The sequence below is a fragment of the Dama dama genome, chromosome 20 (genome assembly GCF_033118175.1).
Source record: "Dama dama isolate Ldn47 chromosome 20, ASM3311817v1, whole genome shotgun sequence".
NCBI classification, from domain to species: domain Eukaryota; kingdom Metazoa; phylum Chordata; class Mammalia; order Artiodactyla; family Cervidae; genus Dama; species Dama dama.
In genome coordinates, this window is record NC_083700.1 from 33,022,212 (window position 1) to 33,049,847 (window position 27,636).

The window sequence follows — 27,636 nt, forward strand, 5'->3', positions numbered from 1 at the left end:
TGTCGGAGCAGGCGGCGGCGCGAGCGCGCACCTCCGGGTGGTGAGCGCGCCCCGGGACGGGCTTGGGTGCTCGGGAGCGCGCTTCGGGGCCCTGCCCCATCTCCGTTCAGCCGGCCGCCTCCGGACCCGGCGGTCCGTACTGGCAGGGTCGTCTGAGCGAGGTAGGCCAAGAAAGGGATGAGGGCCCACCCCAGGCCCAGCTAAGGAGGGGTGTATCGGAGAATGGGTTCGGGCGGGTCGGAGACGGGGATGCTGCCGGGAGCCCCACAGCCCCGTGGCGGGCGTGCGAGGCGTCCAGCTTCCAGGGACCACAATGTGCGACTTGCGGGAGAGGGACCAGGTGGCAGTCGGAGCGCGGACGGACTGCTGGGGGTCCGAGTGGGGAGGAGGGGTCTTGAGTGGGTGCAGGCTGGGTTCAAGTCTCCGCGCCTCACCTTTCTGTGTGAGTTCTTGGTCTTTCCCCCTCCCCCGCACCCCTCCACGCCTCGCTTGCCCCAAGCCTCCGCCTCCCACGTCTTTTCTCTGCCCCAGGCACGGGTTAATCGAGCTCTTCGTCCCAGTTCTTTGCGCCTCCGGAAGAAGGCAGCGGTGGGTGTAAATAATTCCTTGGTTTTATTTGTTTTAAGTGGTTATCGTTGCCCCAGTGGAACTGTTGCCCCAGTCCCACAAAATCTATGGTTGAGTACACCTTCCCTTTGTCACTCCCGGGCTTGGATTCCTTGGAGGGGTGGGGTAGGGGAGGAAGGTTATTGTGGTGACTTGTGTTTACCCGAAGCTCAAGTCTGCCCTGGGGTGAGCAGAGTAGTGTGTGTGTGTGTTGTGTGTTTGTGTGTCTGTTAGTCGCTCAGTCGTGTCCCACTCTCTGGCACTCCCGGACCGGGGCTCGCCAGGCTCCTCTCTCTATAGACTTCTTCAGGCAAGAATACGTGTAGCCCTTCCCTTCTCCAGGGGATCTCCCCCACCCAAGGATCGAACCCGGGTCTCATGCATTGCAGGCAGATTCTTTACCGTCTGAGCCACCAGGAAAGTCCGGGATAGAAAGGTAAATGTTGTAGTCCTTTGTATCCTCACAACTGTGCTTACATTAGGATACATTTGTAAAACTCCGCATTTTTCCATTTCTCCCAAATTTAAGTGTATAAACCAATACTAAAATACAGCTCTAATTTTCCATGCACCATCAGATTCTCCCTCGACTTCTCTCCCTGTAATGTTTGATCCGACTTATAAAAGTGTTACTTAATTTTCTAGATTATTTAATTTTTAATCATTACTAGAATAGTATGTTTGTTAGAAGGCCAAATTAGAGTTTAGAAAAATAACCATTTACTATTTTGCTTTGCTTTGGGCATGATTCTGCGTACCTGTGGCTTTCTTTCTTCACTTGGAATATCCAGAATTTACTTTTTTATTGTCCCTGAGCAGTCACCACTTAAAGGAGACAGCATAAAGAATTCATCTTTTTACCTGTGGCATTTAAATATTGCGGAATTTAAAACTTGTAGCTGCAGTTCTGATTCAGGGATCTTCAAGGAAAGCAGAGATAAGATAGGTGAGAAATGCAAGAACATTTTGTTAAATGTCATTGCTGTGTGAAGGCTATTCCTGCATATTTTCAGGAATCTTGAAAGGTTTCTTAAATTATTAAGCATTAAAATTCCAATTTTGCTTGGTTGGCAGTGCTTCCAGCTTTCCAGTGTGATAATACATAGGCAACAGTAGTCTTCCTCACCTTGGTGCACTTAAATTTCTCAGTGGTCCTTTGCAAACTGGTAAACCATTTGCTCAATAACCTCAGATATGCAGATAAGACTAGCCTAATGACAGAAAGCCAAGAGGAACTAAAGAGCCTCGTGATGAAGGTAAAAGAGGACTGTGAAAAAGCTGGTTTCAAACTCAACATTCAAAAAACTAACATCATGGCATCTGGTCCCATCACTTCATGGCAAAGAGATGGGGAAAAAATGGAAACAATGAAAGATTTCATTTTCTTGGGTTCCAAAATCACTGTGGATGGTGACTGCAGCCATGAAATTAAAAGATGCTTGCTCCTTGGAAGAAAAGCTATGACAAACTTAGAGTATTAAAAGTCAGAGACATCACTTTGCCAACAAAGGTCAGTGTAGTCAAAGCTATGGTTTTTCCAGTAGTCCTGTACAGATGTGGGAGTTGAACAGTAAAGAAGGCTGAGTGCCAAAGAATTGATGCTTTCAAGCTGTGGTGCTGGAGAAGACTCTTGAGAGTCTTTTGGTCTCTCAAACCAAGCAGTCCTAAAGGAAATCAAACCTGAGTGTTCGTTGGAAAGACTGATGCTGAAGCTGAAGCTCTCATATTTTGGCCAGCTGATGTGAAGAGCCGACTCATTGGAAAAGACCGTGATGCTGGGAAAGATTGAGGGCAGGAGAAGAGGGTAACAGAGGATGGGATGGTTGGATGGCATCACCAACTCAGTGAACATGAGTTGAGCAAACTTCAGGAGATAGTGAAGGACAGGGAAGCCTGGCATGCTGCAGTCCATGGGGTCCCAAACAGTTGGATACGACTGAGCAGCTGAACAACAACCATTTGCTGCTGCTTTTCCTCTAAATTGTCAATTTAGATAACTAGAACCCTCAAAACCTCAGGAGATAGGAATCTAAGATGATTCAGATGTACTAGGAATTAAGAATTGTCATTCCTCATCCCTGTGGCTAATTGTGGTTGTACAGAGTTAATAAATCACCCATCATTATCATGGGGCTTCACAGGTGGCTCAGTGGTGAAGAATCCGCCTGCCATTGCAGGGAACCCTGGAGATACAGGTTCCATCCCTGGGTCAGAAAGATCTCCTGGAGGAGGAAATGGCAGCCTACTCCAGTATTCTTGCCTGGAAAGTCCCATGGACAGAGGAGCCAGCGGTCTACTGTCCATAGGGTCACAAAGAGTTGGACATGACTTAGTGATTGAGCACGAGCATCATGATTATTTGTATGTTTACTTTGTACTACTCTAAGGAATAGCTACTTTACAAGTCAGAATACTGAAACTCAGAGAAGCTAAGTAACTTGCCTGAAATTGTACAGCTGGGATCTGATAAAGCTGAGATTTGCACTTATGTAAATCTGATCTTACGACTGTGTTCTTCCCATTGCATCTCAGGGACTAGTCAATGCTTTATTTGGCTTAATAATAAGCTATCATTTTTTCCTCATTGTTTTTCCTTCTGTGGGAGGGAAGTCAGTGTTCTTCATTTAATTTTATCCTTTTTGAGATCAGTGAAAGGTGTCTAATGTGAGAAAGAATGAGAAAATTGATATCCCAGATTTAAAATATTATTTAATTCTATATATTATTATAAAATGCACACATATCAGCTCTTTAAAGAAAAAATTAATAGCATAGTGCTCTACCCTTGAGCAATATTGGTGCATTGACTTGAAATTTTACATGTTTTAAAGACACGTGGGTTGAAACAGCCTCTATTTTGTTTATATGTGAGTTTCAGGACTTACAAAAAGGTGCAGGTTTGGGCATATTTGACTGGTATTTTGTGAACTTTTATCTTTTACATTCTAAAAGAGGAAGAAACATTTACTGACCACCCATGAGAGCTTCTTTACATGTATTATCTCATTTACTTCTTGAATAAACCTCTCTGAAGCAGGCATTCTTTTAGAGCATTGAACAGTTAATACTAAAAGGTACCAGTATCAGTAAGTATTTAGGTTCTTCACTTGTGCTGTCAGTGTAATCCCTGTAATAGTGATCCAGCGCTGTCCAATAGAACTTTTTCATGATAATGGAAATGTTCCATATTTTCACCATCCTGTATGGTAGCTACAGCTGTGGCTTCTGAGCACTTGAAACGCATCTAGTACAACTGAGGAACTGAAAGTTTTAATTTAAATAGTCACATGTGGCTTTGTTGTTGTTATTCGGTCTCTAAGTTATTCCATTCTTTGTGACCCCATGGACTGCAGCAAGCCAGGCTCCTCTGTCCTCCACTGTCTCCCCGAGTTTGTTCATTGAGTCTGTGACGCTGTCTAACCATCTCATCCTTTGCCGCCCCCTTCTCCTTTTGTCTTCAGTCTTCCCCAGCATCAGGAACTTTTCCAGTGAGTCAGCTCTTCACCTGTGGCTGGTGCTAACTGTATTGGACAGTACAGCCTTTGCCAATAATATTATTGTCATTTTTCAAAGGAGAAACTGGTTCAGAGAAATTAGTGAAGCTTGCCCAAGTTCACACAATTTTATTTGATGAAGTTTTTGAGCAGAAATGTATTTTAGGAAAGTTAATTTGGCAGTGCATGTAGAATGGATGGAGGGGAAGGAAAAACACAGGCCAAGAGAACTGAGAATCTTATTTGAGTGTTTACAGTGGTAACTAGGAATAAGAATGGTTGCAAATGACCAAGAGCTGCATCTTGTCACAAGAATATTGTACTGCATATCACTAGGCTGGGAAAAGGGCAAAATTTGAAGTGTGATTTCTACTGAATGTAAATTGCTTTTGCACCATCGTAAAGATGAACTACTGTAAGTTGGGGATCGCTTGTACTGTTAACTGAAATAGAAAAATTGTTGGGGTTTATGAGGATTTGGTTTGGGCTATTGAGTAATTTTTATGGGCAAGTGCCTATTCTGTGCTTGAGTAGAGAAGTAGAATTCCTCATCAAGGATTTTATCCACTTCAGACACCCTCCCCAGTTTTTATACTGTCAAAGAAAATGAGCTGTAAGAGATATGCAAGTCAGATGTTCTCAGAAGAAGGAATGTTTATTTCGAGATCCAAATGGATTAGGAAGGTTGTGTGGATATGGTATCTCAGCCCGATTTTGAAGAATAGGAAGGATTTGGACATGCACAAACAATTAAAGGAAGAGGTCATGTGGGAATTCTCTGGTGGCCCAGTAATTAAGAGTACCAGGCTTTCAGTGCCATGGCATGGGTTCAGTCCCTGGTCCAAGAACTGAGATCCCGCAAGCTGCGTGGCCAGGCCGAAAAAGTAAAATAAAGCAGGCTTTCCCATTCTCCCTGGAGAAAGACAGTGCTTTCCCCAACTTTGAACAAAATGAATCATCTATCTCCACCACTCCTATTCTCTTCTCTGACTTTATCCCATACTCTAGAACTTGCCTGGGACCACAGCCTCCAACATAATTGAGATTAACACGGCCCTTGGGATTCTTGGAGAAGGAAATAGCAACCCACTCCAGTACTATTGCCTAGAAAATCCCATGGATGGAGGAGCTTGGTGCAGGCTACTGTCCATGGGGTCGCAAAGAGTCGGGCACTACTGAGCGATTTCCCTTCACTGGGATTCTGGGAGTTTTTTTTTTTTTTTTTTTATTTAAGAAGAGGTCATGCTACTAGCAATAGGGTGGACAAAATCTTTTGAAAATCCCTTTTGCCAAAACACCCAAATGCTGAATAAATGCCTTGTAAATGTATAGCGGTCCTCGGAGGAAAGAAGGGGAAATTCCCAGGGCTAAAAAGTTGAAGAGAGTTGACACCAAGGTAGTAAACTAATAGTGTGTCTTTTGAGGGGGCTTTGAAATAAAGTACAATTATGGATAAATGATAGGCTACCCCTGTTACCACCCAAGTTAGAGAGCGAGAATTCATAACCCTTTGACCTCCCGGATGTATAACTTTCAGAGACACCATTCATGTTATATAGTTTGTGTAGGTGATGCCTATGTGTCAGGGGATGATTTTTTCCTAAAAAATAAAGTGTAAATATTCCCATTTGAAATTGTACAACTCGTGGACTTGGAGAACCACCTCTCCCCTCAAATCAGCCAGGACCCTCAAAAATCTACACATTCAATGAAAGGTGGGCTAGGAAAAAATATCTCCTTCCTGGCAAAGAGGGATCACAAATTTGTTCCTTTTCAAGCCCCACAGCTCCAGGTGGGGGAATAAAGATACCACATAAGAACTTAAAACTATAGGGCCTGTCATCACTCAGATTCAAAGTTTAAATTTACTTGTATACATGGTCTGAAAAACTTGGAAGCCAAGAAATTAAAGTCAACCCAGGTTCATAATGTACCAGAGTACCTGGAAAAAATACAGACCCTTTCTGGAATGATTCACCCTTAATATAAACCTTTTAGAATACTCCCATTAAGATCATCTAAACAGGAGCTCATAGTCAAAAATTGAAGAAAAAAAAAAAAAGTGTGCAAAGGTTGTCAGAACCAACAAAATTCGAAACTAAACTCCTAAAGATTTTAAATTCCAGTTTTAAGAAGTTACTCAAAATTTATAGAAATTAAGAATTATTGTCCAGAAACATGCTGGGGAATGTCCTATAGGAACTTCGCAAGGAATTGGCATCAGGTGAAGAAGGACTGGGAGTGAACCCTGAGAGATGGGAAACAATGGCTCCAACTTACTGCCTAGGGAGAGTTCCCAAGCAAGGCACCCAATGTGCAATTGTTAGTTGCTCAGTCATGTCTGACTCTGCGACCCCATGGATTGTAGCCTACCAGGCTCCTCTGTCCATGGAATTTCTTCAGGCAAGGATACTGGAGTGGATTGCCATTTCCTTCTCCCAGGGATCTTTCTGAACCAGGGATCGAACCTGGGTCTCCTGCATTGCAGGAAGGTTCTTTACCATCTGAGCCACCAGGGAAGCCCCAGGGAACTAGCATAATTAACTAAATAGAAGAGTAAAATTGATGGAATGTTAAGGGATGACATGAAGAAAGAACAGAGAAGAGGAGATTATGATGATTCAGACAGGAAATTACTCAAATTGAGTGTACACTGGTGACTCGAGGGATAAAGGAAAAGAAACTTATTTAGCAAGGTTTAGATGTACATATTTAGTAGCAAGTCAGATGATCAGAGTTAAAGAGAAATACAAGTCAAAAATGGCTGAGGTTTCATTATTTGGAAGATCAGTCTGAGATGAGGAAGCTGAGCACTTTGGAGGATCGTGGAGATAAGAGTGTAAGTTTTTACAGAGTTCATGGGGAATACTGAATTGCAGTCTCACACTATGAGAAGATACTCCTCCAAATATGAAATTATTTTCACATGTGTAATAGTAATTTCTTATAATTTGAAAGTATTTCTATATTTTTAAAAATTAAATGCATGAAGATACATTAATATTTTCTAATTCACATTATTGACACCTTATTACTTACCAACATCCTCAGTCTGGAATTTAAGGGAGAAAGTGGTGGTGTGTGGTATGTGTGTAGATAGGCCCTCTAAAGTTTAGTGAGAAAGATAAAACCAAACAAGCAGTGTCCTTGTCGAGAAAGTAAGGGTGCCATCAGAAATAAAGCAGGAATACTCAGATGAAGCTAGAAGAGTTGAGACTTGAAATGTATAGCAATTAACGTGTGGTAGTGGAGGAGGAGGTGTGACACTATTTGTAGCCAGACAAAACAAAGGTTCAAAGATGTTCAAGAGGGCATGACACACTTGGCAGCCTGAAAGAGATTTGCATCATGATTGGTATTAGAATGGAAAGGCCATGACACCCCACTCCAGTACTCTTGCCTGGAAAATCCCATGGGTGGAGGAGCCTGGTAGGCTGCGGTCCACGGGGTCACTAGGAGTCGGACACGACTGAGCGACTTCACTTTCACTTCTCACTTTCACACATTGGAGAAGGAAATGGCAACCCACTCCAGTGTTCTTGACTGGAGAATCCCAGGGACGGCGGAGCCTGGTGGGCTGCCATCTATGAGATCACACAGAGTCGGACACGACTGAAGTGATTTAGAAGTAGAAGCCCGAGTTTGAATACTGTCTCTACTGCAGCCCTATGACCTTGGGCAGTTCTCTTAACCTCTGTGATTCTGTTCTGAGGAATAAAGGAGATCATATGTTTAAGGTACTTAGTAGGCTTGCTGACACAGTAAACACCGTTTTTGTTTTGATGGTGAAGATGATGATAGCTAGAGCAGGGAACTGGGAGCAGACAGAGAAATGGCCAGAGAGGAATGTATTGAATAGATAGAGATAAGACAAGACCATAGGCCATGTTAAGAAGGAAAGAAAACTTGTAAAGGCATCTTTACAAGGGGAGGCACTGAAAGGTTCTCTGGAGGAGAGTAAAGTGGTCAGATTGGTATTTTAGAATTAGAATGCTTTTTAAAAAATATTTATAGTAGAGTCTGGGTTGGTTGTGGTCCAGACTAAGGGAGGACCATTTAGAAGGTTATAATAATAATCTGGTCAGGAAATGATGGTGGTTTAGGTAGAGTAGTAGCAGTGAAGATGGAGAGAAGCGGTAGATTTGAGGAAACCCAAGAGGTGAAATTAATAGTCCTTGGTAATTGATTATGTGTGGAAAGATGGGGTAGAGAGATAGTGTCTGGATGCAGAAAGTGGGTGATTCCTGGTTCCATTTACTGCGAAACTGAAGGAGAGTAGGTGTCAGTAGATGGTGTGGGAATTGATCAGAAGTGAAACAGCTGAGGATGAAAGTATAATTTTGTGGGATGGGGGCGCTGAAGTAGAATAGATGAAATACTCGTGAATAATCTCACCTAATTTTTTTTTTTTTTCCTGCCTCAGGAGACCTGTTTGAGATGTGGTGGTTTCAGCAAGGCCTCAGTTTCCTTCCTTCAGCCCTTGTAATTTGGACGGCGGCTGCTTTCATATTTTCATATATCACTGCTATAACACTTCACCATGTTGACCCTGTTTTGCCTTATATCAGGTCAGTGAAATGTATTCTTTTGTGGAGAATGGTATGTATCATTCATGTTTTAATATTGAACTCAACATTTAATTTTAACATTTTGAAATTCAAATTTTATGTTTGATATTACAAAAATAAAATCAGAAAAAGGAAGTTGTATTTGCTTCTTTCTGTGTGATAGAGAAATATGGAGACAGATGGTTAAGGTTCAGTTAGTGAATTGTGACACCTCAATGCCTGTTTTCCAAATAAGTATTCAAGGTTTCAGGAGATAGAGTTGGAATTATTTTCCCCTTACAATTCAAAAATACTAGAACAACAATAATAAGAATCTGCCTACAATGCGGGGGACTTGGGTTCGATCCCTGGGTCAGGAAGATCCCCTGGAGAAGGGCATGGCAACCCACTCCAGTACTCTTGCCTGGAGAATTCCATGGACAGAGGAGCCTGGCGGGCTACGGTCCCATGGGGTCTCAAAGAGTCGGACACGACTGAGTGACTAACAGTTTCACTTAATGGTAATGGCAAACATCAGTTGATTTGCTTACTGCGTACAAGGTGATGTTCTAAGCATTCTTCTTAAATAGGTCTTAAATAATTGAATGTTTACACCCACCCTTTGAGTTAGGAACTATTACCCCCATTTGACAGAGGAAGAAATGAGGTCCAAGGAGGTTGTTTGTTCAAGGGCATATGACTCAGTAATTGATGGAACCAAGATTCAGTTTGACCAGGCAAGCCATTTGATTCTAGAGACTATGATCTTACACTTTATGACATGTTGCCTAGACTTTTCTGACACACTAAGTATCTAAATTTGTTGATAATGTTTTTGAAATATCAAAACTACTTGTGATTTAAGTATGGGTACTTGATTACATGTGCTGTGTCCATAATCTTTTTTTCCCAGTTATAAAGGCAATATGTGCTTATTATAACACATTTTAAACAGTACTAGAGTGATTCAGTTCAGTTCAGTTGCTCAGTTGTGTCCGACTCTTTGCGACCCCATGAATCGCAGTACACCAGGCCTCCCTGTCCATCACCAACTCCCAGAGTTTACTCAAACTCATGTCCATCGAGTTGGTGATGCCATCCAGCCATCTCATTCTCTGTCGTCCCCTTCTCCTCCTGCCCCCAGTCCCTCCCAGCATCAGGGACTAGAGTGATTATAAAAGTGAAATTCAAAGTCTTTTCCAGTCTCCCTCTAGTTTCTGCCCCTCCAGAAATGATTAACCACTTGGTTGATTTCCCCCCAGTTTGGTTGGTTGTCATAGTTGTTTCATTTATTTGTTTGTTTTCCCTCTGAAAAATAACCTTTCCAACACAGAAGATAGAGCACTTCTGAAAGGTGATAAACTTAAAGGCTAAATTTATCTGTTGAAGAGATCAGGGCAATGCCATTTCATTTATTGTTTCCACAATGGTATGGTGTAGCACACAGGTCACCAACAGATTGAGTCTACTTTAAGAAGATTTATAAAATCCAAAAATATTGTAGAATTTAAGTTTCCAGTTGTAGGAATCATTTTGATAAGTCACCACTGTTCACCTCTCTGATCAAAGGACCTGTAGCTTAAAGAGCCAGTTCATTCTCTAGTAACACCAAGAGAGCATACATATTCGTGAGTGTCTTTCATCATTTTTATTTCCCCTTAGAGAATTTGCTTTCATTTCAAAGAGCTCTTTATAATTTGAGGCCGTTGAGTTCTTTATCAGAGTTTCAGTTCTCTGATGGTACTGCATGTGATTTTCTGATAGAACACTAGACACTTCCTTGTCTGTCTCTGTCCTTCTGCCTTTTAATTTTTTTTGCTAATGAACTTAGTATTATTATCTGGAGAATTTCCTCCCACATTTTAATGTATGTAAACTCAGTGGTACTTATTTTTACTTCTCCTAGGCTCATTGTCTTCATCTGAAAAGATAGAGTTAGATTAGATACTCTGTGAAGTTCCTTTCAGCTCATAGACCCTACCCGAAAGACTTCATTGTTACAGTCCCCCTACGACATAACCAAATATAAATTTCACTTCAGAGATAATTCACAGTTCAGAGACAACTCTGCAAGTGTGCTTCAGGTGTTCTCTTGGTTCAAGTTATGAATGTGTAGGTGGGGTGCATGAGACTAACCACTGGGCTATAAGAAGAAATTGTTAGAACATCTATGTATTTTATATTTCAAAATATTTAAACTTTTATTTGGGAATTCCCTGGTAGTCCAGTGGTCAGAACTCCTCACTTCACTACCAAGGGCCTGGGTTTGATCCCTGGTTGGGGAACTGAAATCCCACAAACCATGCTACGTGGCCAAAAAAAGAAAAGAACTTGTATTTAATGTATGCATAATAATATAAATAACATATAATAATGATCAGATAATTTTTTTTTAATGGTATGTAATGACCACTGGGTTGAAATGCAATGCTGATGAGATGATGGGCTTGGCTGTTTTTATTTGTAGGCCAGTTTGTCATTCTGATCCAGAGCACACTTAGCCAGCCATCCTGGAAGTGCATGCTGTTATTTACTTGAAAGTGAAAGTGTTAGTAACTCAGTGGTGTCTGACTCTGTGCAACCCCATGGACTGTAGCCTGCCAGGCTCCTCTGTCCATAGAATACTCCAGGCAAGAATACTGGAGTGGTTTGCTATGCCCTTCTCCAAGGGATCTTCCTGACCCAGGGATTGAACCCATGTCTCCTGCATTGCAGGCAGATTCCTTACCATCTGAGCCACCTGGGAAGCCCCATAATTTATTTACTTATGGGTAATCTAAAACAGGAGCATCATTTGGAATACCACAGTTAAAATTATGGATTTTTTTTTTTCTAATTTATTTTTATTTTTTGGCAATAACCATGCAGCATGTGGGATCTTAGTTCCACGACCAGGGATCAAACCCATGCCCCCTGCCTTGGAAGCACAGAGTTTTAACCATTGGCCCACCAGGGAAGTTCCATGGATTTTTTTCTGATTATGAGAATAATACATATGCATTTATTCTTGAAAATTTGAAAGGTAGAAGCAAAGACAATCCCTGCTCCCTGAAGATGATCAAAGAGTAACAAAATCATTTGTGTCTTAAGAGACACAAATGTAGAGTGGGAAGGAGCAATCCTTAGAATCCGTATTTGATACTTTACTTTCCTAAACCTGATCCAAATATTCACGAGATATTATTGATAATCTGTATTTGATACTTTACTTTCCTAAACCTGATCCAAATATTCATGAGATATTATTGATTCCTTAGCGGATATGACTTTCCTCTTTTTTTAAATTATGTTTATCGAGGTTGAGATCCTTCTTATCTCTTTCCTATATTACTTCAATTTGAGGATAAAGACTTTGTCTTTTTAATCTTTTCAGTAGTTTGAGGAAAGGGGAAGGAACTAACATTCACAGAGTGTCTTCTGTGTGCCTGCAGCTATGCTAGATACTTTGCATGCATGACCACAGTTTCATTTCCTTATGTTGACCTGGTGAGTCTGGGAAGGAATTGATAGCCCCATTTTTTAGATGGAGGACAACTGTGGGTATACATAGAACATACTCAAGGTTCCCCAGTTAGTAAATGGAGGGCCGTTAATCAGGATCTATGCATTTCACCCTCACTGAAAAACAGGCATGTAAACAGACACATTGCAATACAGTGTGATCTGTGATTTTAATAGAGGTCTGGAGTGGAAGCTGTGTGAGTCAGCTAGGATGTAGAGAGGAGAGAACTCAAAACTGGCCTTGAGTGGAGTCTCCAGAAGGGCAAAGGCAAGGCTTTGTCTCTTTTATTTCCACAGTGTTTTTGTCCCTAAAATGCTGTCTGACAATCCCGTTAGATGCTTGATAAATATTTTTAAAAAGTAATCAAGAAACAATTAGGTGTTAATTATAGGCAGAGAACAACAGATGGCCAAGGAGTCTGAAAGGATCTTTGGTGTTTAGGGAATATTCAGGTGTGACAGATAAACATGGTGCCTGACTGATGTAAGTTGGTAATGCAGCCTCAACATGACAAGGATAGCTATTTTATCCATTTATAGTGAATTCTATTATGTGAAAAAGAAATAACCTTAAGTGATAAGTGAAAAAAGTGAACATCAAATGTTGAGTGCTGAAATTGTCATGTTCTCATTATAAAATTAAGGGTTGAGTCATGGAATTTATAAAACGGTAAAGGATTTGAAATAACCTCTTTTGTTTCTTATCCATTAGAAGAAATACACATGTATATCTAAGTCTAATATGAGAAATCCTCATACCTATTTTTTTTTCTTCTAGTGACACTGGTACAGTAGCTCCAGAAAAATGCTTGTTTGGGGCAATGTTAAATATCGCCGCAGTTTTATGTAAGTAGTAAGAATGATTTTGGGAATCAAAATTTATAGCTGAATTGCCCTTTTATTCTTCAGTACTATTGAGTTATTTGTTTTACTTGCTAGTTACATTGAAGGAGAGTTATCACTAAATTATTGATGACAGATATGTTTCTTTTAAAGTAAAAACAATGTCTAGAAATGCTAAATTATGGAAATAAATCTTTTAAAAGTATCTATAGAGCTATTTGACTACTCATGCACATAGAAGCTGTAAAGTATAACCAAATATTCCTTGAGTCTTAAGGCGATTCTTAAGCAACCAGTAGAGGACAAGGAGCTATCAACACACTGACCACAACTAACCTCAACAAAATTCCTTTAAGATAAACAATTGAGAAGTTTGAGAATAGCTGTGAAACTCTGTTTTATTTTTGAGCAATATTCTAATGCCAAAGAAATGGAGTTCTACTATGCTATTTTACATTTCTTTCTCTTTTTTTTTTTTTTGAGCTAATTTTTTATTAATGGTTTACTAAAATAATGCTTTTTCCACCAATTGTGATTGCTTTAAATATTTGCATTTTTCCATATCATGTTTATTATTTGCTCAGGGCAATCACTTAAGTTAAATTATTTCAGTGTACAGAAGTTCATCTTATAACTAAAGCTTTCAGAAATATGTCTCTACAAAAGTATATCTCTGTTATGTTTCCTACACTTTCAGTTCTTTGGCAATATTTTTTCAGTGGAAGGTTTAATTTGACCCTTGACCGGTTAGGACAGTCAAGTGGGGTTTTGTTTTTTTTTTTCCTGTGTTACTGACCGCTGTATCTGATTGAGCCAAGTTGTAGCAGTTTGAATTGAAATGAGAGTGAGGCAAATAATCCTTTGGTGTTTTTTGCCTATGTCTATCCTATCCATATTCTTCAAACTAATTACTTTAGACTTTAATGCTAATCATATGTAATAGTTTGTGTGAAGTCGCTTTAGTTATATCTGACTCTTTGGGACCCCATGGACTGTAGCCTGCCAGGCTTCTCTTTCCATGGGATTCTCCAGGCAAGAATATTGGCGTGGTTGCCATCCCCTCCTCCAGAGGGTCTTCCTGACACAGGGATCCACGTCTCTTATATCTCCTGCATTGGCAGGTGTGTTGTTTACCATTAGCACCACCTGGGAAGCCCCCAGTTTGTGCTTTATATAACATTTATTACTAGAGATTTTCAGAAAACATCAAACTCATCTCTTAAATTTTTCCAAAATATTTTTAACATGAGGCCCACAGGAAGCAAAGAACTTGGCTCAGTCACACAGACATAATAGTAGTTTTACAGTACAATCTTAAAAGTTCTGTAGAAACTACAGCTGGTTTTTTGCTTGTTTTGTTTTTTCTTCTCTCAGATTATCTTTAAAAGGAAACTATGTTTCTTGAGACTTCCCTGGTGGTCTAGTGGTTAAGACTGAGCTTCCAATGCAGGGGACATGGGATTGATCCCTGGTCAGGGAACTAAGATCCCACATGCAGGGAGGTCAAGGGGTGGAGTGGTGGTGGTGGGGGGACTCCATGTTTTTAGATACCACTGACTTTTGTGAGCTCTTTATTCCTTAGTTATTTATTACTTTTTTGTTTTTCCAATTGTCTTTTCCCAGGCATTGCGACCATTTATGTTCGTTATAAGCAAGTTCATGCTCTGAATCCTGAAGAGAATCGAATCATCAGATTAAACAAGGCTGGCCTTGTACTTGGATTACTGAGTTGTTTAGGACTTTCTCTTGTGGCAAATTTCCAGGTTTGTGTTTTAACTCAGCATAAGTATTTTCCTGAAGTCGCAAAAAGTCAGACACGACTGAGCGACTGAACTGAACTGGACATAAAAATACGTGCTAAAAAAGAAAACCTAAAGATCAAGTTACATAATCCAAATAGATATTAGAGTAATGCTTGCTGCTATAACAAAGTCCAAAATTTTAGTGCCTTAACACAATCGAAGTTTATTTTTTACATAGATGCATCACATGCTGGTATTTTTGGTTGGTAGATGGCTTACCTTCCACAGTGATTTAAGGTCCACACACTGCCCATCTTTGGGCCTTGCAAATCCTTAAGACTCTTTTGACTTCTGCATCTAGCAGCCTGAAAGAAAGAGAACATGAAAAATTCACACCTGCTTCTTAAAAACTTTGACCTGGCAGTAACTCACATCGTTCTACTCACATTCCATTTTGCTAGATACAAGAAAGGCTGGGAAGTAAAATCTTGCTGGGCAGCAGTTCCCAGGGCAACTCTATACTATGGAAGGGATACAGAAATTGGTGTGGACAGCTAGTTAGCTGTCTACCACAAATACAGTCCTGCCTTCTGTAGTCGGTTTGTATAGCTCAGTGTTTAAACATGGGTTTGGTGGTTTTTAGTATTTGGATAGTGATTCTTTGCTCCAGTTGTCCTGTGATCAATTTAACAATATCTCTCATCACTGTATAGTAAAAATGGATTGCAAAGTGACCTTCACATTTAACATACTACTTCTATTAGTATCTGATACTTTTTTATAGAACCCAGTGAATTCCAGTGGGAGTTCCTAATAGCACCCATGCAAAACTGCCTTTCTCCCTTAATCTCATTCAGCCATTAAAACAGTTTATATTTGTATACATTCTTAATTTTCAGCTTCCATTCTAATTCATGTTCATCACAAGGGTCTCATTGACCTTGTAACTTTCAAATTACTTTTTCTCTTGATAATATGTATTTTCATGCACCTTTGGACCTGTTAAATGAATGTGCTCTACACCTTTTACTAATGGCTTCATTGCCTGTTTATAAGCAAACCCTGTAGCATTACTCACATAGCAAACAGTTCTCCTTCCTTCCTTTCTAATGTAAACTTTCACTGCTTATTTAAAATGGTGAGTTAATTCCTCTTTCTCTTCTCCCCACTTCTCTCTTGCAGAGACAAACTCTAGTTAATTCATATAGGAATAATTGTACACAAACCAGGTCTACAAAGGAGTTATAGGTGCAGAGCTTAAATTGGAAGAGAGGCAAGCACCTTATTTTAAAGTAGGGACTTGTTGATTTTATCTCTTAAATATTTCTTGAAATCATCTGCGTCTCCATTTTTTTTTCCGACTGTCTCTACCATCTCCTTCTCAACCAGTTTAGATTTCAGCACCCCTCCTCTGGATTACTGCCATAGCCTCCCTAATAGTTCTTCTGCATTCAGTGTTATATCCCTTTAATTTGATGCTGCAGCCAAAGTAATCTTTTAGAAATATCTGTACACCTCATTCCTGTTTCCTTGTACCTGTGCTTTAAGCTCACGGGTCCAAGGTCACTTGAAAAGAGAAAATCAAGAGAGGAAAAAAATAATTTGTTAAACTGCCAAGCTGCTTAATTAATCAAAAGGTCCTGTGTGATCTGACTGCTGTCTACCTGTATAGCCTCATGCTGCATCATTGCCCCTCCTTATATTATACATAGCAGGGGTCTTTCTGTGTTCCTTAAATAAGACAGGGTTACTTAACTCTGATTCATACACTGTTTCTGCTGTTGCACATGCTACAAACCAAGCCTAAATAGATGTAGGCAGACTTTATTTCTTGAGGGCAGTCTTTTTTGTCAGTAGATTTCCTCTTGTAAATTTCAGATTTTCTTTCTTTGTGTTCTCTAACCCTCTGGAAACTAATTCTTTGCAGCACTTCTGGTAGTATAATCTTTTATTTATGTTTTTTAAATTTACTTTTATTTTTTAAGTTGGTATATTTCTCCATTAAGTATAGCTCAGTGGTTTCATTCACCATTGTATACCCAGCACCTAACATAGTACTTAGCACAGACATGCTTTCATACTAAGTATTAATATTTAGTAACTTATTGAGAGGGGTTAAGGGAACTAAGCAGGATGGATAAAAAAATTCCCTGTGACTGCTGTGATTGTCTGCATTTAAAGAGACCTAATAATTGCAATATGGCCTTTGACAACTCTTAACTTAAAAAAGTACATTATTTAATTTCTTTGAAAACAAGTGTGTATAAAAGCATCCAGCAAGGGAATTCCCTAGTGGTCTGGTGGTTAGGGCTCTGTGCTCTCACTGCCAAAGTTTTTGTATGTGTGTGCTCCATCACTCAATCGTGTCCAGCTCTCTGCGGTCCCAGGGACTGTAGCCATCCAGGCTCCTCTGTCCATGAAATTTTCTAGGCAAGAATACTGGAGTGAGTTGCCATTTTCTGCTCCAGGGGATCTTCCCAACCAGAGATTGAACCCACATCTCTTGCGTCTCCTGCATTGGCAGACAGATTCTCTTTCAGAGGGCTTGAGTTCATTTCCTGGTTGTAGAACTAAGATCCTGCAAGTGTACAGCCAAACAAACAAAAAAAAAAAAAATGCAGCAAACCAAATATGTGTCCTCAGTGTTTAGGAATTTTTCCCATCCTAGTGTGTTGACTGAAATAAAAATATACCATGTGAGAGATGTGAGTTACAGTTTTATTTGGGGACTTATGAGGGCTTCCCTTGTGGCTCAGCTGGTAAGGAATCTGCCTATAATGCAAGAGACCTGGGTTCAATCCCTGGGTTGGGAATATCCGCTGGAGAAGGGAAAGGCTACCGACTCCAGTGTTTTGGCCTGGAGAATTCCACGGAGTATACGGTCCATGGGATCGCAAAGAGTTGGACATGACTGAGCGACTTTGACTTTCACTGAGGACGATAGCCTGGAAGCATTCTCTGAGATAGCTATAGGAAACTGCTCCAGAGAAGTTAAGGGGACTCCCATCAGCATATATGTGACGCTGGAGAAAGAGTACATTCCGTCAAACACACGTCTCATAGAAAGTTGCTGCTAGTCATAAGGCAGGACTATCTAAGTAAGTGCTTTTCTAAGTATGAGAGGATATAAGAATTTGGGTTCATAAAATTATCTCTTGAAAATTATCTTTGAAGGCCTGTTCTGCCAGTTTCTCCCAGCTCACAGAGGGCCTCATTCATGGGCTCTGCCCTGAGCTCTGTTCAGAGTGTGTTGAAGATCAGTGATTACCAGGGCTAATCCCTATAGGGCCAGACGGTGAGTGACATTCTTTAGTTGACCCTAGAAAAATTTATCCTCAAGGAAACTTGGAAGGGATAACCAGGCAGGAATCTATATTGATTTTCTAGAGCTGTCATAACAAAATACCATAAGCTGGGTATTAAAAAATAAGAGAAATTTATTCTCTCAGAGTTCAGGAGGCCAGAAACCTGAAATCAAGGTGTTAATAGGGTTGGTTCCCTTTTGGGGGCTCAGAGGGAGAATCTATTCCATGCCTCTCTCTCAGCTTTTAGTAATTCTTGGCATTTCTTGGCTTGTGGTGGCATAACTGTAATTTATGCCTCTGTTGTCACATGGCATTCTCCCTTCCTAGAAAATTTATCTTCAAGGAGACTTTGGAAGGAATGTCATTCAGTTCAGTCGCTCAGTCGTGTCCGACTCTTTGCGACCCCATGGACTGCAGCACGCCAGACCTCCTTGTCCATCACCAACTCCTGGAGTTTATCCAAACTCATGTCCATTGAGTTGGTGATGCCATCCAACCATCTCATCCTCTGTCATCTCCTTCCCCTCCTGCCTTCAATCTTTCCCAGCATCAAGGTCTTTTCAAATGAGTCAGCTCTTCACATCAGGTGGCCAGAGTGTTAGAGTTTCAGCTTCAACATCAGTCCTTCCAATGAACAGTCAGGACTGATCTCCTTTAGGATGGACTGGTTGGATCTCCTTGCAGTCCAAGGGACTCTTAAGAGTCTTCTACAACACCACAGTTCAAAAGTATCAATTCTTTGGCGCTCAGCTTTCTTTGTAGTCCAACTCTAACATCCATACATGACTAGTTTTTAAGTTTCATTAAAACTTTTAGGTGAAGATTACAGGGTATTCAATACATGGTTTATAATTTCTGTGGCAAACATTTGCCCCTGACCACACATATACCTCTATAATTTCTCTTGTCTTTGTCAAGGAGTATATTTTTGTCTATGCTAAATGATATATATTTTTTTTCTTTTTTTTTAAAGATTTATTTATTTATTGGCCGTGTCGGGTCTTTGTTGTTGTGTGAGGGCTTTCTCTACTTGCAGTGATCGAGGGCTGCTGTTTAGTTGCAGTGCACAGGCTTCTCATTGCAGTGGCTTCTCTCATTGTGGAGCACGGGCGATAGGGTGCGTGTAGGCTAAGCAGTTGTGGCCCACAGAATCAGTTGCTCCATGGCATGTGGGGTCTTCCTGGGCCAGGGGTTGAACCAGTATCCCTTGCATTGCAAGCAGATTCTTAACCACTGGAGCACCAGGGAAGTCCTAAATGATATATTTTTAAAGAAGATAAAATTGTGACTTTTGTGGTACATGTGTCAAAGATTGCATTTAATTTATTAATTAATGAGAGGAATAGTGGATACTGCAAACCACTTAAAAAAGAAGTCAAACTACCACACAATTATAAGTCAGAAAAGGAATGCTCAAATGAATTTACAAATAGATTCTAAACTAACAAAACTGGTCAAAAAAAAAAAAAAAAACAAAAAAAACTGGTCATTATTCACAAAGTGAAAGTCAGTTGCATTCAGTAGGACACAGTATGCCTTTCTATTCACATTGATTACTTGTGTTACTATGCATTTTCAATAAGTTAACTTTTATATCTATACATAATGTCTATCATACAAGTTCTCTCTTCAAAATAGCCTAATCAAAGCCAAGTACAATTAACATTTCTATAGAATCATTCCCACAGGCGCTAGCATACTATTGAAAGGGTATCTGTTGCCCATTTCAAGATCTTTTGCTGTTTCCCTAGTCTCTAAATGACAAAATTAAATGGATTAAGCCAAAGTACTGTCAGTTAAAACCAGCTTTATACACCTCCATTCTGATTATAAACATAGTGGTGAATGCTGTCCATTCTTTTTCTTTTAACTATGGGATTTTGTTGATGGAACTGTGTGCTGATCACATGTGGGCATTGATCAGACTATATCTGTATTTAGCTTCATCAATATGTGAATGAAAAATGTTGCCTGCCACGTCAGTAAACAAAGGATATCGCAGTCATCAAGCCACTACCGCTGTCCCCAGCAGTGAGCCTTGAGAAAACTCAGGATGGAGACAAATGGGCTCCCAGCTGCCAAGCCTGCAGCCACTGCAGCCACCGCCCAGCAGTGCACCCTGAGGGGACTCAGGATGGGGACTGGACACTGGACCTAGATAGCTAAGGTGCTTATCAAAGGAATGATTTCAGTGAGCCCAGGCTCTTGCATCTTTCCATATATAGAAAAGCACAAACTAAGTTGAGATATCTGGTTTTCTTTAATTAATAGTAGTCATCTTTGTTGCAGAACTCCTTACCTCTTCAGGACAGTTTCTTAGAGCTATCTGAGAGGCTGCCTCCTGGTCTTGAAGTCTTCAGAAAGTCTTCCAAATGAAATATAACTCTGAAGGTGGCTCAGACGGTAGAGAATCTGCCTGCAGTGCAGGAGACCTGGGTTTGATCCCTGGGTTGGGAAGATACCCTGGAGGAGAGTATGGTACTCCAGTATTCTTTCCTGGAGAATCCCCGTGGACAAGGAGCCTTGTGGGCTACAGTCCACGGGCTCACAAAGAGTTGAACATGACTGAACAACTAAACACAGCACACACTCAACTTTTATCTTATGCATGTTTTTCAGTCAGCAAATATATTTGAGAATATTTTTAAGGAGAAAAATCCTGCTTTTATCCCTAAGTCAATTTCATTTTTGTAGCCTTTATTGATATACAGTGGTAAATTCACATGAACCAAGAAGATACTATCATTTTGTATTGTTTTATGGGTGCTGAATTTTTTTTTTTCTTTGTGACACAAGGTGATAGTAACAATGATTTTTTTCCCTTCCCAGTGCTCATAACTTACTGCCAGTTAAAACATCCCAAACCTTATCAAAGTAGCACTTTCTCCAAAGGAATCCAAATAACTTGTTATCTTTATTTCTCTATACTTGAGACTTCTTACACCTTCAGCTAAAAAAAGTAGACTGTATGTGAATTAGCATAGTTGATTGTGGAAGGACAGAACCAACCCCTCACCTACTCTCTCTTCTGTTACCTTAGTCATACCCTCTTTTTTCTTTTAATTTAGATTTTACTTTTTAACTTGTAATGTAATTGGTTTACAATGCTGTGTTAGTTTCTGCTGTACAGTGAAGTGAATTAGCTATGAAAGTGTAGTCACTCAGTCATGTCCCACTCTTTGTGACCCCATGGACTGTATGTAGTCCACCAGACGCCTCTGTCCATGGAATTCTCCAGGCAGGAATATGGGAGTGGGTGGCCATTCCCTTCTCCAGGACATCTTCCCAACTCGGGGAATCAAATGCAGGTCTCCCACATTGCTGTAAGTTCTTCACCATCTAAGCCACCAGGGATCATATCCCCTCTCTCTTGGACCTCGCTCCCCTCTCCTTCCCCCGCCACCCTGCATCCCTCGCATGTAGGTCATCACAGCACCAAGCTGAGCTCCCGGGGCTACACAGCAGGTTCCCATTAACTGTCTGTATTACACATGCTAGTGTATATATGTCAGTCCCATTTTGTCTCAGTGTGTCCTACCTTCCTCTTGCCCATTGTGTCTACATGTCCATTCAAGATTCCGCATATATGTGTTAATATACGATATTTATTTTTCTCTTTCTGACTTACTTCACTCGATATGACAGACTCTCGTTCCAACTATGTCTCTATAAATGACCCTATTTTCATTCCTTTTAATGGCTGAGTAATATTCCATTGTGTATTTGTGTCACCTTTTATTCATTCATCTGTCAGTGGACATTTAGGTTGTTCCTATGTCCTGGCTATTGAAAATAGTGCTGCAGTGAACACCGGGGAGTCATACCCTCATACTACGTGCTGTGTAATATCTTGTCAACCAAATGACTCAGACAGCGTCAGTTTAGAAAACTGTATTAGGTTGCTACAAAAGTAATTGTGGTTTTGCATTGTTGAACTTTGCTGTTTGATATTGGAATACATTCTTAAGTAAATGTGATTATGTTATACACTGTTTTAATGCACATTTCTCACTTTTTTTTTTTTTTGCTAATGACTTAGTACTTGCTGTTTATTTTATATTTATTTTAGACTAGGGAAATGATGTTAGACAAAGCAAATTTGAACAATTTTCTTATTCAAGTTCAAAATGGGTCGTAAAGCAGTGGAGACAACTTGCAACATCAGCGCATTTCACCCAGGAACTGCTAAGGAACATACATTGCAATGGTGGATCAAGAAATTTTGCAAAGGAGACGAGAGCCTTGAAGATGGGGAGCACCATGACTGGCTGTTGGAAGTTGACAACAACCAATTGAGAGGATTATTGAAGCTGATCCTCTTACAACAACACGAGAAATTGCCAAAGAACTCAATGTCAACCATTCTATTGTCGTTCAGCATTTGAAGCAAATTGGAAAAATGAAAAAACTCAATAAGTAGGTGTCTCATGAGCTGACTGCAAAAAAAAAAAAAAATCATCATTTTGAAGTGTTGTCTTCTCTTATTCTATGTAACAGCAAACCATTTCTCAATTGGATTGTGATGTGCGATGAAAAGTAGATTTCATACAGCAGTGGGCAACGACCAGCTCAGTAGCTGGACTGAAAGGAAGCTCCAAAGCACTTCCCAAAGCCAAACTTGGTCATGGTCACTGTTTGGTGGTCTGCTTGCTGCCTGTCTGATCCTCTACAGCTTTCTGAATCTCAGCAAAACCATTACATCTGAGAAGTATGTTCAGCAAATAGATGAGATGCACGGAAAACTGCAATGCCTGCAGCTGGCATTGGTCAACAGATAGGGCCCAGTTCTTCTCCACTATAGCATCCAACTGCACATTGCACAACCAACACTTCAAGAGTTGAACAAATTGAGCCATGAGGTTTTGCCTCATCCGCCATATTCACCTGACCTCTCGCCAACTGACTACAACTTCTTCAAGCATCTTGACAACTTTTTGCAGGGAAAATGCTTCCACAACTAGCAGGAGGCAGAAAATGCTTTCCAAGAGTTCATTGAATCTCAAGGCAAGGATTTTTATGCTACAGGTGTAAACAAACTTATTTCTCATTGGCAAAAATGTGTCATTGTGATGGTTCTTATTTTGATTAATAAAGATGTTTGAGCCTAGTTGCAGTGATTTAAAATTCACAGTCCAAAACCACAATTACTTTTTCATCAACTAATACTTCAACCAAAGGCTTTGATAATAGAATTTTTTTGGAGCTACTGTCATCACTTTTAAACAGGGGCATAGATAGTAAAAAGTAAAATGTAGATGGATATTAATGAGAGTAAGGCAAAGGAAAACAATAAATTCAAAAGCAAAGAGTAAGGTAACAGAGAAAAAATTTGCAATTTATGCTAATCCCTTATTGTGTAATTTATCAAAACAAGTCAAACTAGAAACAAGAGTGTTTTAATTTCTTGAACCTTTAAATTGTATTTAGATTTTATTTAAATTTAAGTTGATACTCCTTGCCTCCTGCATTCCCAACCATCTTAGTTCTCTTTACTTTATTCTACTCTTTTTCTGTAACCCATATCACTATTTAACATATATTGAATTATTTCTAAAGTTTATTTTTTATTGTTTGTGTTCCTTCACTTGAATGTAAGCTTTGAGGGCCAAATTTTTATCTGATTTGTTTACTCATATATCTGAATGCTTAGAACAGTAGCTTGACACATAAGAGGCACCCAAATAAGCATGATTAAATGAGTAATTACTCTCATGTTTTCACTAGTGGCATATGAAGTAATTTGGATGACTGTAATTTTCAGGTTTATGCTGAGTACTGAGAGAAAATTATCTCAGGAAATAATCTGTAGACTCTGCATAGCTTTCCAACTCAGTGAATGTCCTATTGAATTTGCTGGACTTGTGTTTTTAAATATTGTGTTTGTGATGCTTTTGGAGTTTCTTTTATTGACTTATTTCTTCCTTTTACCTCTCAGAAAACCACCTTTTTTGCTGTACATGTGTGTGGAGCTGTGCTCACATTTGGTGTGGGCTCATTATATATGTTTGTTCAGACTATCCTTTCCTACCAAATGCAGCCCAAAATTCATGGCAAACAAGTCTTCTGGATCAGACTGTCATTGGTTATCTGGTGTGGAGTAAGTGCATTTAGCAGTATCCTTTGCTGTAAAATGTGACTACCCTTGAAAGGGAATTGAACAACAAAGTTTAAGTGAAAATTGTTGACATATTGTAAACAGGCCTTTTGTGGGTGAGCTTCTTGGTTTACTAAGTCCTAAATTAATTTGAATCATGAAATTCAGATTTTTACTTGGGACATGGTAATTGAGTGAAAAGCAAGGATAATGTCTAGCCTAATCATACTCACTTCAAAGACAGGAAAGATGAGTTGATGCCCTCCTTATGAACAACTGTGTAGCAAAAGCTTATGATAGAACTAAGAATTTATTGAGCAAAGAGAGACTGACTCTGCAAAGCATTTCATAATAATCTGGGCACATTTAAAATTTTACTAATGCCATGTAATATGAAGTCTTTAAGAAAATGGTGTTGGGCCTTGGAAACAAATATATTTGTGATCCTTTTAGATCTTTGAAGATATTTGTTTTTAATTTTGAATTTAACTTAAACTTACAGGTCTTCCTTGAGGTTCTTCCTTGACTTATTTCTTTTTAATAGTGCTGACTTGCTCATCACTTTTGTACAATGGCAGTTTTGGTGCTGATATAGTACAGAAACTCCATTGGAACCCTGAGGACAAAGTAAGAACTGAGAGGCTATAAAACTTGGTTTTATGTTAAGGATGACTGTTTTGATTGATTTTGATATATTTTTCATTTCACTACTAACAATGAAACTTTTTCAGTAGAATAATCAGTAATGTATTATTATTTTCTATAAATGATAGAGTTTGTGTCAAACCCATCTATATGCTTCTGTCTCTTTGTGATCTGTGAATGTTTTTATGACCTAAAGAGAACTGTGATGGCAGAGTTTTCTCAGAAATTGATCCCTCTAAATATGGATATAATATGCAGTATATTCGACTGACCTAGAAAAGGGAATGGCAACCCACTCCCAGTATTCTTGCTTGGAGAATTCCATGGACAGAAGGCTAAAGTTCACGGGGTCGCACAGGATGGGACACAGCTTAGTGACTGAGCATGCACACATACTCATCCAAAATCTATTATTTAATAGAATACTTGTTTTCAAGTTAAAAAAATTACTTCTATTTTTTGTTATCTGGAAGTTTGTTATTATGGACTCTGCATTTGTATTCCAATATAGTGGATATCTGAATGGAGATAGTATCTTTGATCCTGAGAAAAAGGGAGGTGGGGCATATACTTGAGTGGGTAATACAATGAGTTTATCTATTTTCACAAACCACTCAGGTGGCATTTTATTTTAAATTAAATATAGGAATCAGCCCTAGAAAGGACATGATTGTGAAAATGATTAAATGAAATAATTTACTAGATACTCCTAATCAGAATCCATATTTTAATGCTCAAAATGTAGTATCAAGTTTGTCATGAGCATTTTTTGCATGTGTGCATGTTCAGTTGCTCAGTCATATCCAACTTTTTGGGACTCTGTCGACTGTAGCCTGCCAGGCTTCTCTGTCCATGGAATTTTCCAGGCAAGAATACTGGAGTGGGTTGCCATTCCCTTCTCCAGGGGATCTTCCTGCCCCAGGGATCGAACCTGCATCTCCCTCATTGCAAGTGGATTCTTGACCACCGAGCCACCTATTAACCTGAGCATTGTTTACTTAAACTTTTTTAGTGGCATTTAATGTCTCATGACTTTGGAAAAGGCAGTGACTTCTTGGTTGTAGAGTTACGTTCTCCTGTTCTTAGTTATTTGAATGAAAATTTTACTTGCTATAAATGAAAATGTGATAGGTCATTTAGGATGTCTCTAATTCTTTAATTCTAGAGATATGTTAAATAAATCAGGGGTTGATATTTCAGAATACTGATTGGTTTATAAATGTTACAGGTTTTTTATTTGAGGTAATATGAGTGAAATTTCACAGAACTGTTTTTTTGTTGTTGTCACTTAAGGGTTATGTGCTTCACATGATTACTACGGCAGCAGAATGGTCTATGTCACTTTCCTTCTTTGGTTTTTTCCTGACTTATATTCGTGATTTTCAGGTAAGAAAATATAGAATTAGATACATGCTGTCAGACTTCCTTTGATGGAATAAGAAACTTTCTATAGGCAACTCTCTCACCTTTTCAAAAATAAACCTCTTAAGCAGTGAGCCCAAAGAGGAGCTTTTAACATGATTTGTTTCTGTGCTTTGAGAAATAGTGTTCTGTTTGCAAGGTTAAGCCTTGAAAATAGGGTTGTAAAACAGTCAAATTTGCAGATATTCTCTCAGAGAGTTTTTATCAACTCAGGCTACATTTATATAGGCTATCCTCAACATTTAGTTTTATTGATTCTTCATAAAACCTGAGAAAACCAAGGAACTTCTGAGGAAAGAAACTTATTTTTCCCAATTCTGTTGGTACTACACATGATACTTTTGGCAGTACAACAGCCATCTCTCTCTTGTTCCTTATTAGAATTGGTTTACATTCCTGATCCCAAGATATTCCCAGAGTATATTGAATATGTGATCTGTCTTTAAGGAGCAAACTTCTATATGTAATTTTCTTTTCTGTTCCAGAAAATTTCTTTACGGGTCGAAGCCACTTTACATGGATTAACTCTTTATGACACTGCTCCTTGCCCTGTTAACAATGAACGAACATGGCTACTTTCCAGAGATGTATGATGAAACGACAAAATATACCTTTGGTGATTATGATTCTCAGGGATTGGGGAGATATTCATGAAAGTTACTTATTCTGCTCTGAAATTTTCAACCATTTAATCAAGGCTGACAGTGACATGAAAGAATCCTGATAATCAAGAGACATGAATTAAGACATTTGATGTTATTTTAAAGGATGTCTTCAAGAGGATCATGTAAAAACATTTATGCCTATACTTTTTTAGCCCAGAAAGTAAAACCAAAGGACTACAAAATTGTATATTTTTTTCTACTTTTTCTTTTCTTTTTTTTTTCAAAGAGAAACAACCAGATGTGCACCAAGCAGTCTGCAAAATCCAACTTTTCACATTTTTAAAACTATTAACATTCATGTTTTGTTTGGATCACTTATGTAAGAGAAATGTTTCAGGACCCCAAATAATCGCAATGCTCAACAGCTCCTTTAGAATTGGGTTCTGAAGTAACAGTTTTACATTTCATATAGTCTTTATAAAATTTATTTCTTCTGGAATCCAACTTTAAAGGGAAGTAGACCTGAATTCACATGAGCACTTTAATTGCCTAAGCTTTGCACAGGATAGTCTGTGAATATTGATTTGATTCCTGCCACAAGGCCAGATACTATGCTAAATGGTCTGTCACACATGCTTGCTCGCACTTGTTTCGTGAAGCTTAGTCTTGGATGTGAAATTTTAATTACTAATGAATGAGAAAAATAGCTGTAGGTAAATGTACTCCAGTTGCATTTTGTATAAAACAGTGGTTAATGTTCCTACACAAGGCTGAGAAGTTTGTGAATAACAGCAAGTATAATTATATAAAATAAAAGTCACCTCAAACTGCA

General features: G+C 39.3%; 1 protein-coding gene across 6 annotated transcripts; it reads left to right on the forward strand.

The window, feature by feature from the left end:
- Positions 1 to 16: 16 nt before the first annotated feature.
- On the forward strand, positions 17 to 27,636 carry DRAM2 (DNA damage regulated autophagy modulator 2). Of its 6 annotated transcripts, none has more exons than XM_061121180.1 (10): positions 32 to 161; positions 532 to 588; positions 907 to 1,042; positions 8,524 to 8,668; positions 12,927 to 12,994; positions 14,615 to 14,754; positions 23,974 to 24,151; positions 24,677 to 24,759; positions 26,071 to 26,163; positions 26,685 to 27,636. In XM_061121180.1, exons 4-10 carry the CDS (start codon positions 8,538 to 8,540, stop codon positions 26,790 to 26,792), a joined length of 801 nt encoding a protein of 266 aa, XP_060977163.1. In that variant the 5' UTR covers positions 32 to 161; positions 532 to 588; positions 907 to 1,042; positions 8,524 to 8,537; the 3' UTR covers positions 26,793 to 27,636. The 6 variants fall into 6 exon arrangements, with proteins under 6 accessions (XP_060977167.1, XP_060977162.1, XP_060977163.1 ...); XM_061121181.1 differs by having other exon boundaries at positions 996 to 1,042; XM_061121182.1 differs by lacking the exon at positions 907 to 1,042.

What these genes read in the sequence shown, in the direction of transcription:
- DRAM2 (XM_061121179.1), top strand. Translation starts at nt 8,538, where the DNA reads ATGTGGTGGTTTCAGCAAGGCCTCAGTTTCCTTCCTTCAGCCCTTGTA. An exon ending in TGGAGTAAGTGCATTTAGCA is followed by an intron (nt 24,152 to 24,676) that starts GTATCCTTTGCT and finishes TCTTTTTAATAG; the next exon opens with TGCTGACTTGCTCATCACTT. An exon ending in CTTATATTCGTGATTTTCAG is followed by an intron (nt 26,164 to 26,684) that starts GTAAGAAAATAT and finishes TTTCTGTTCCAG; the next exon opens with AAAATTTCTTTACGGGTCGA.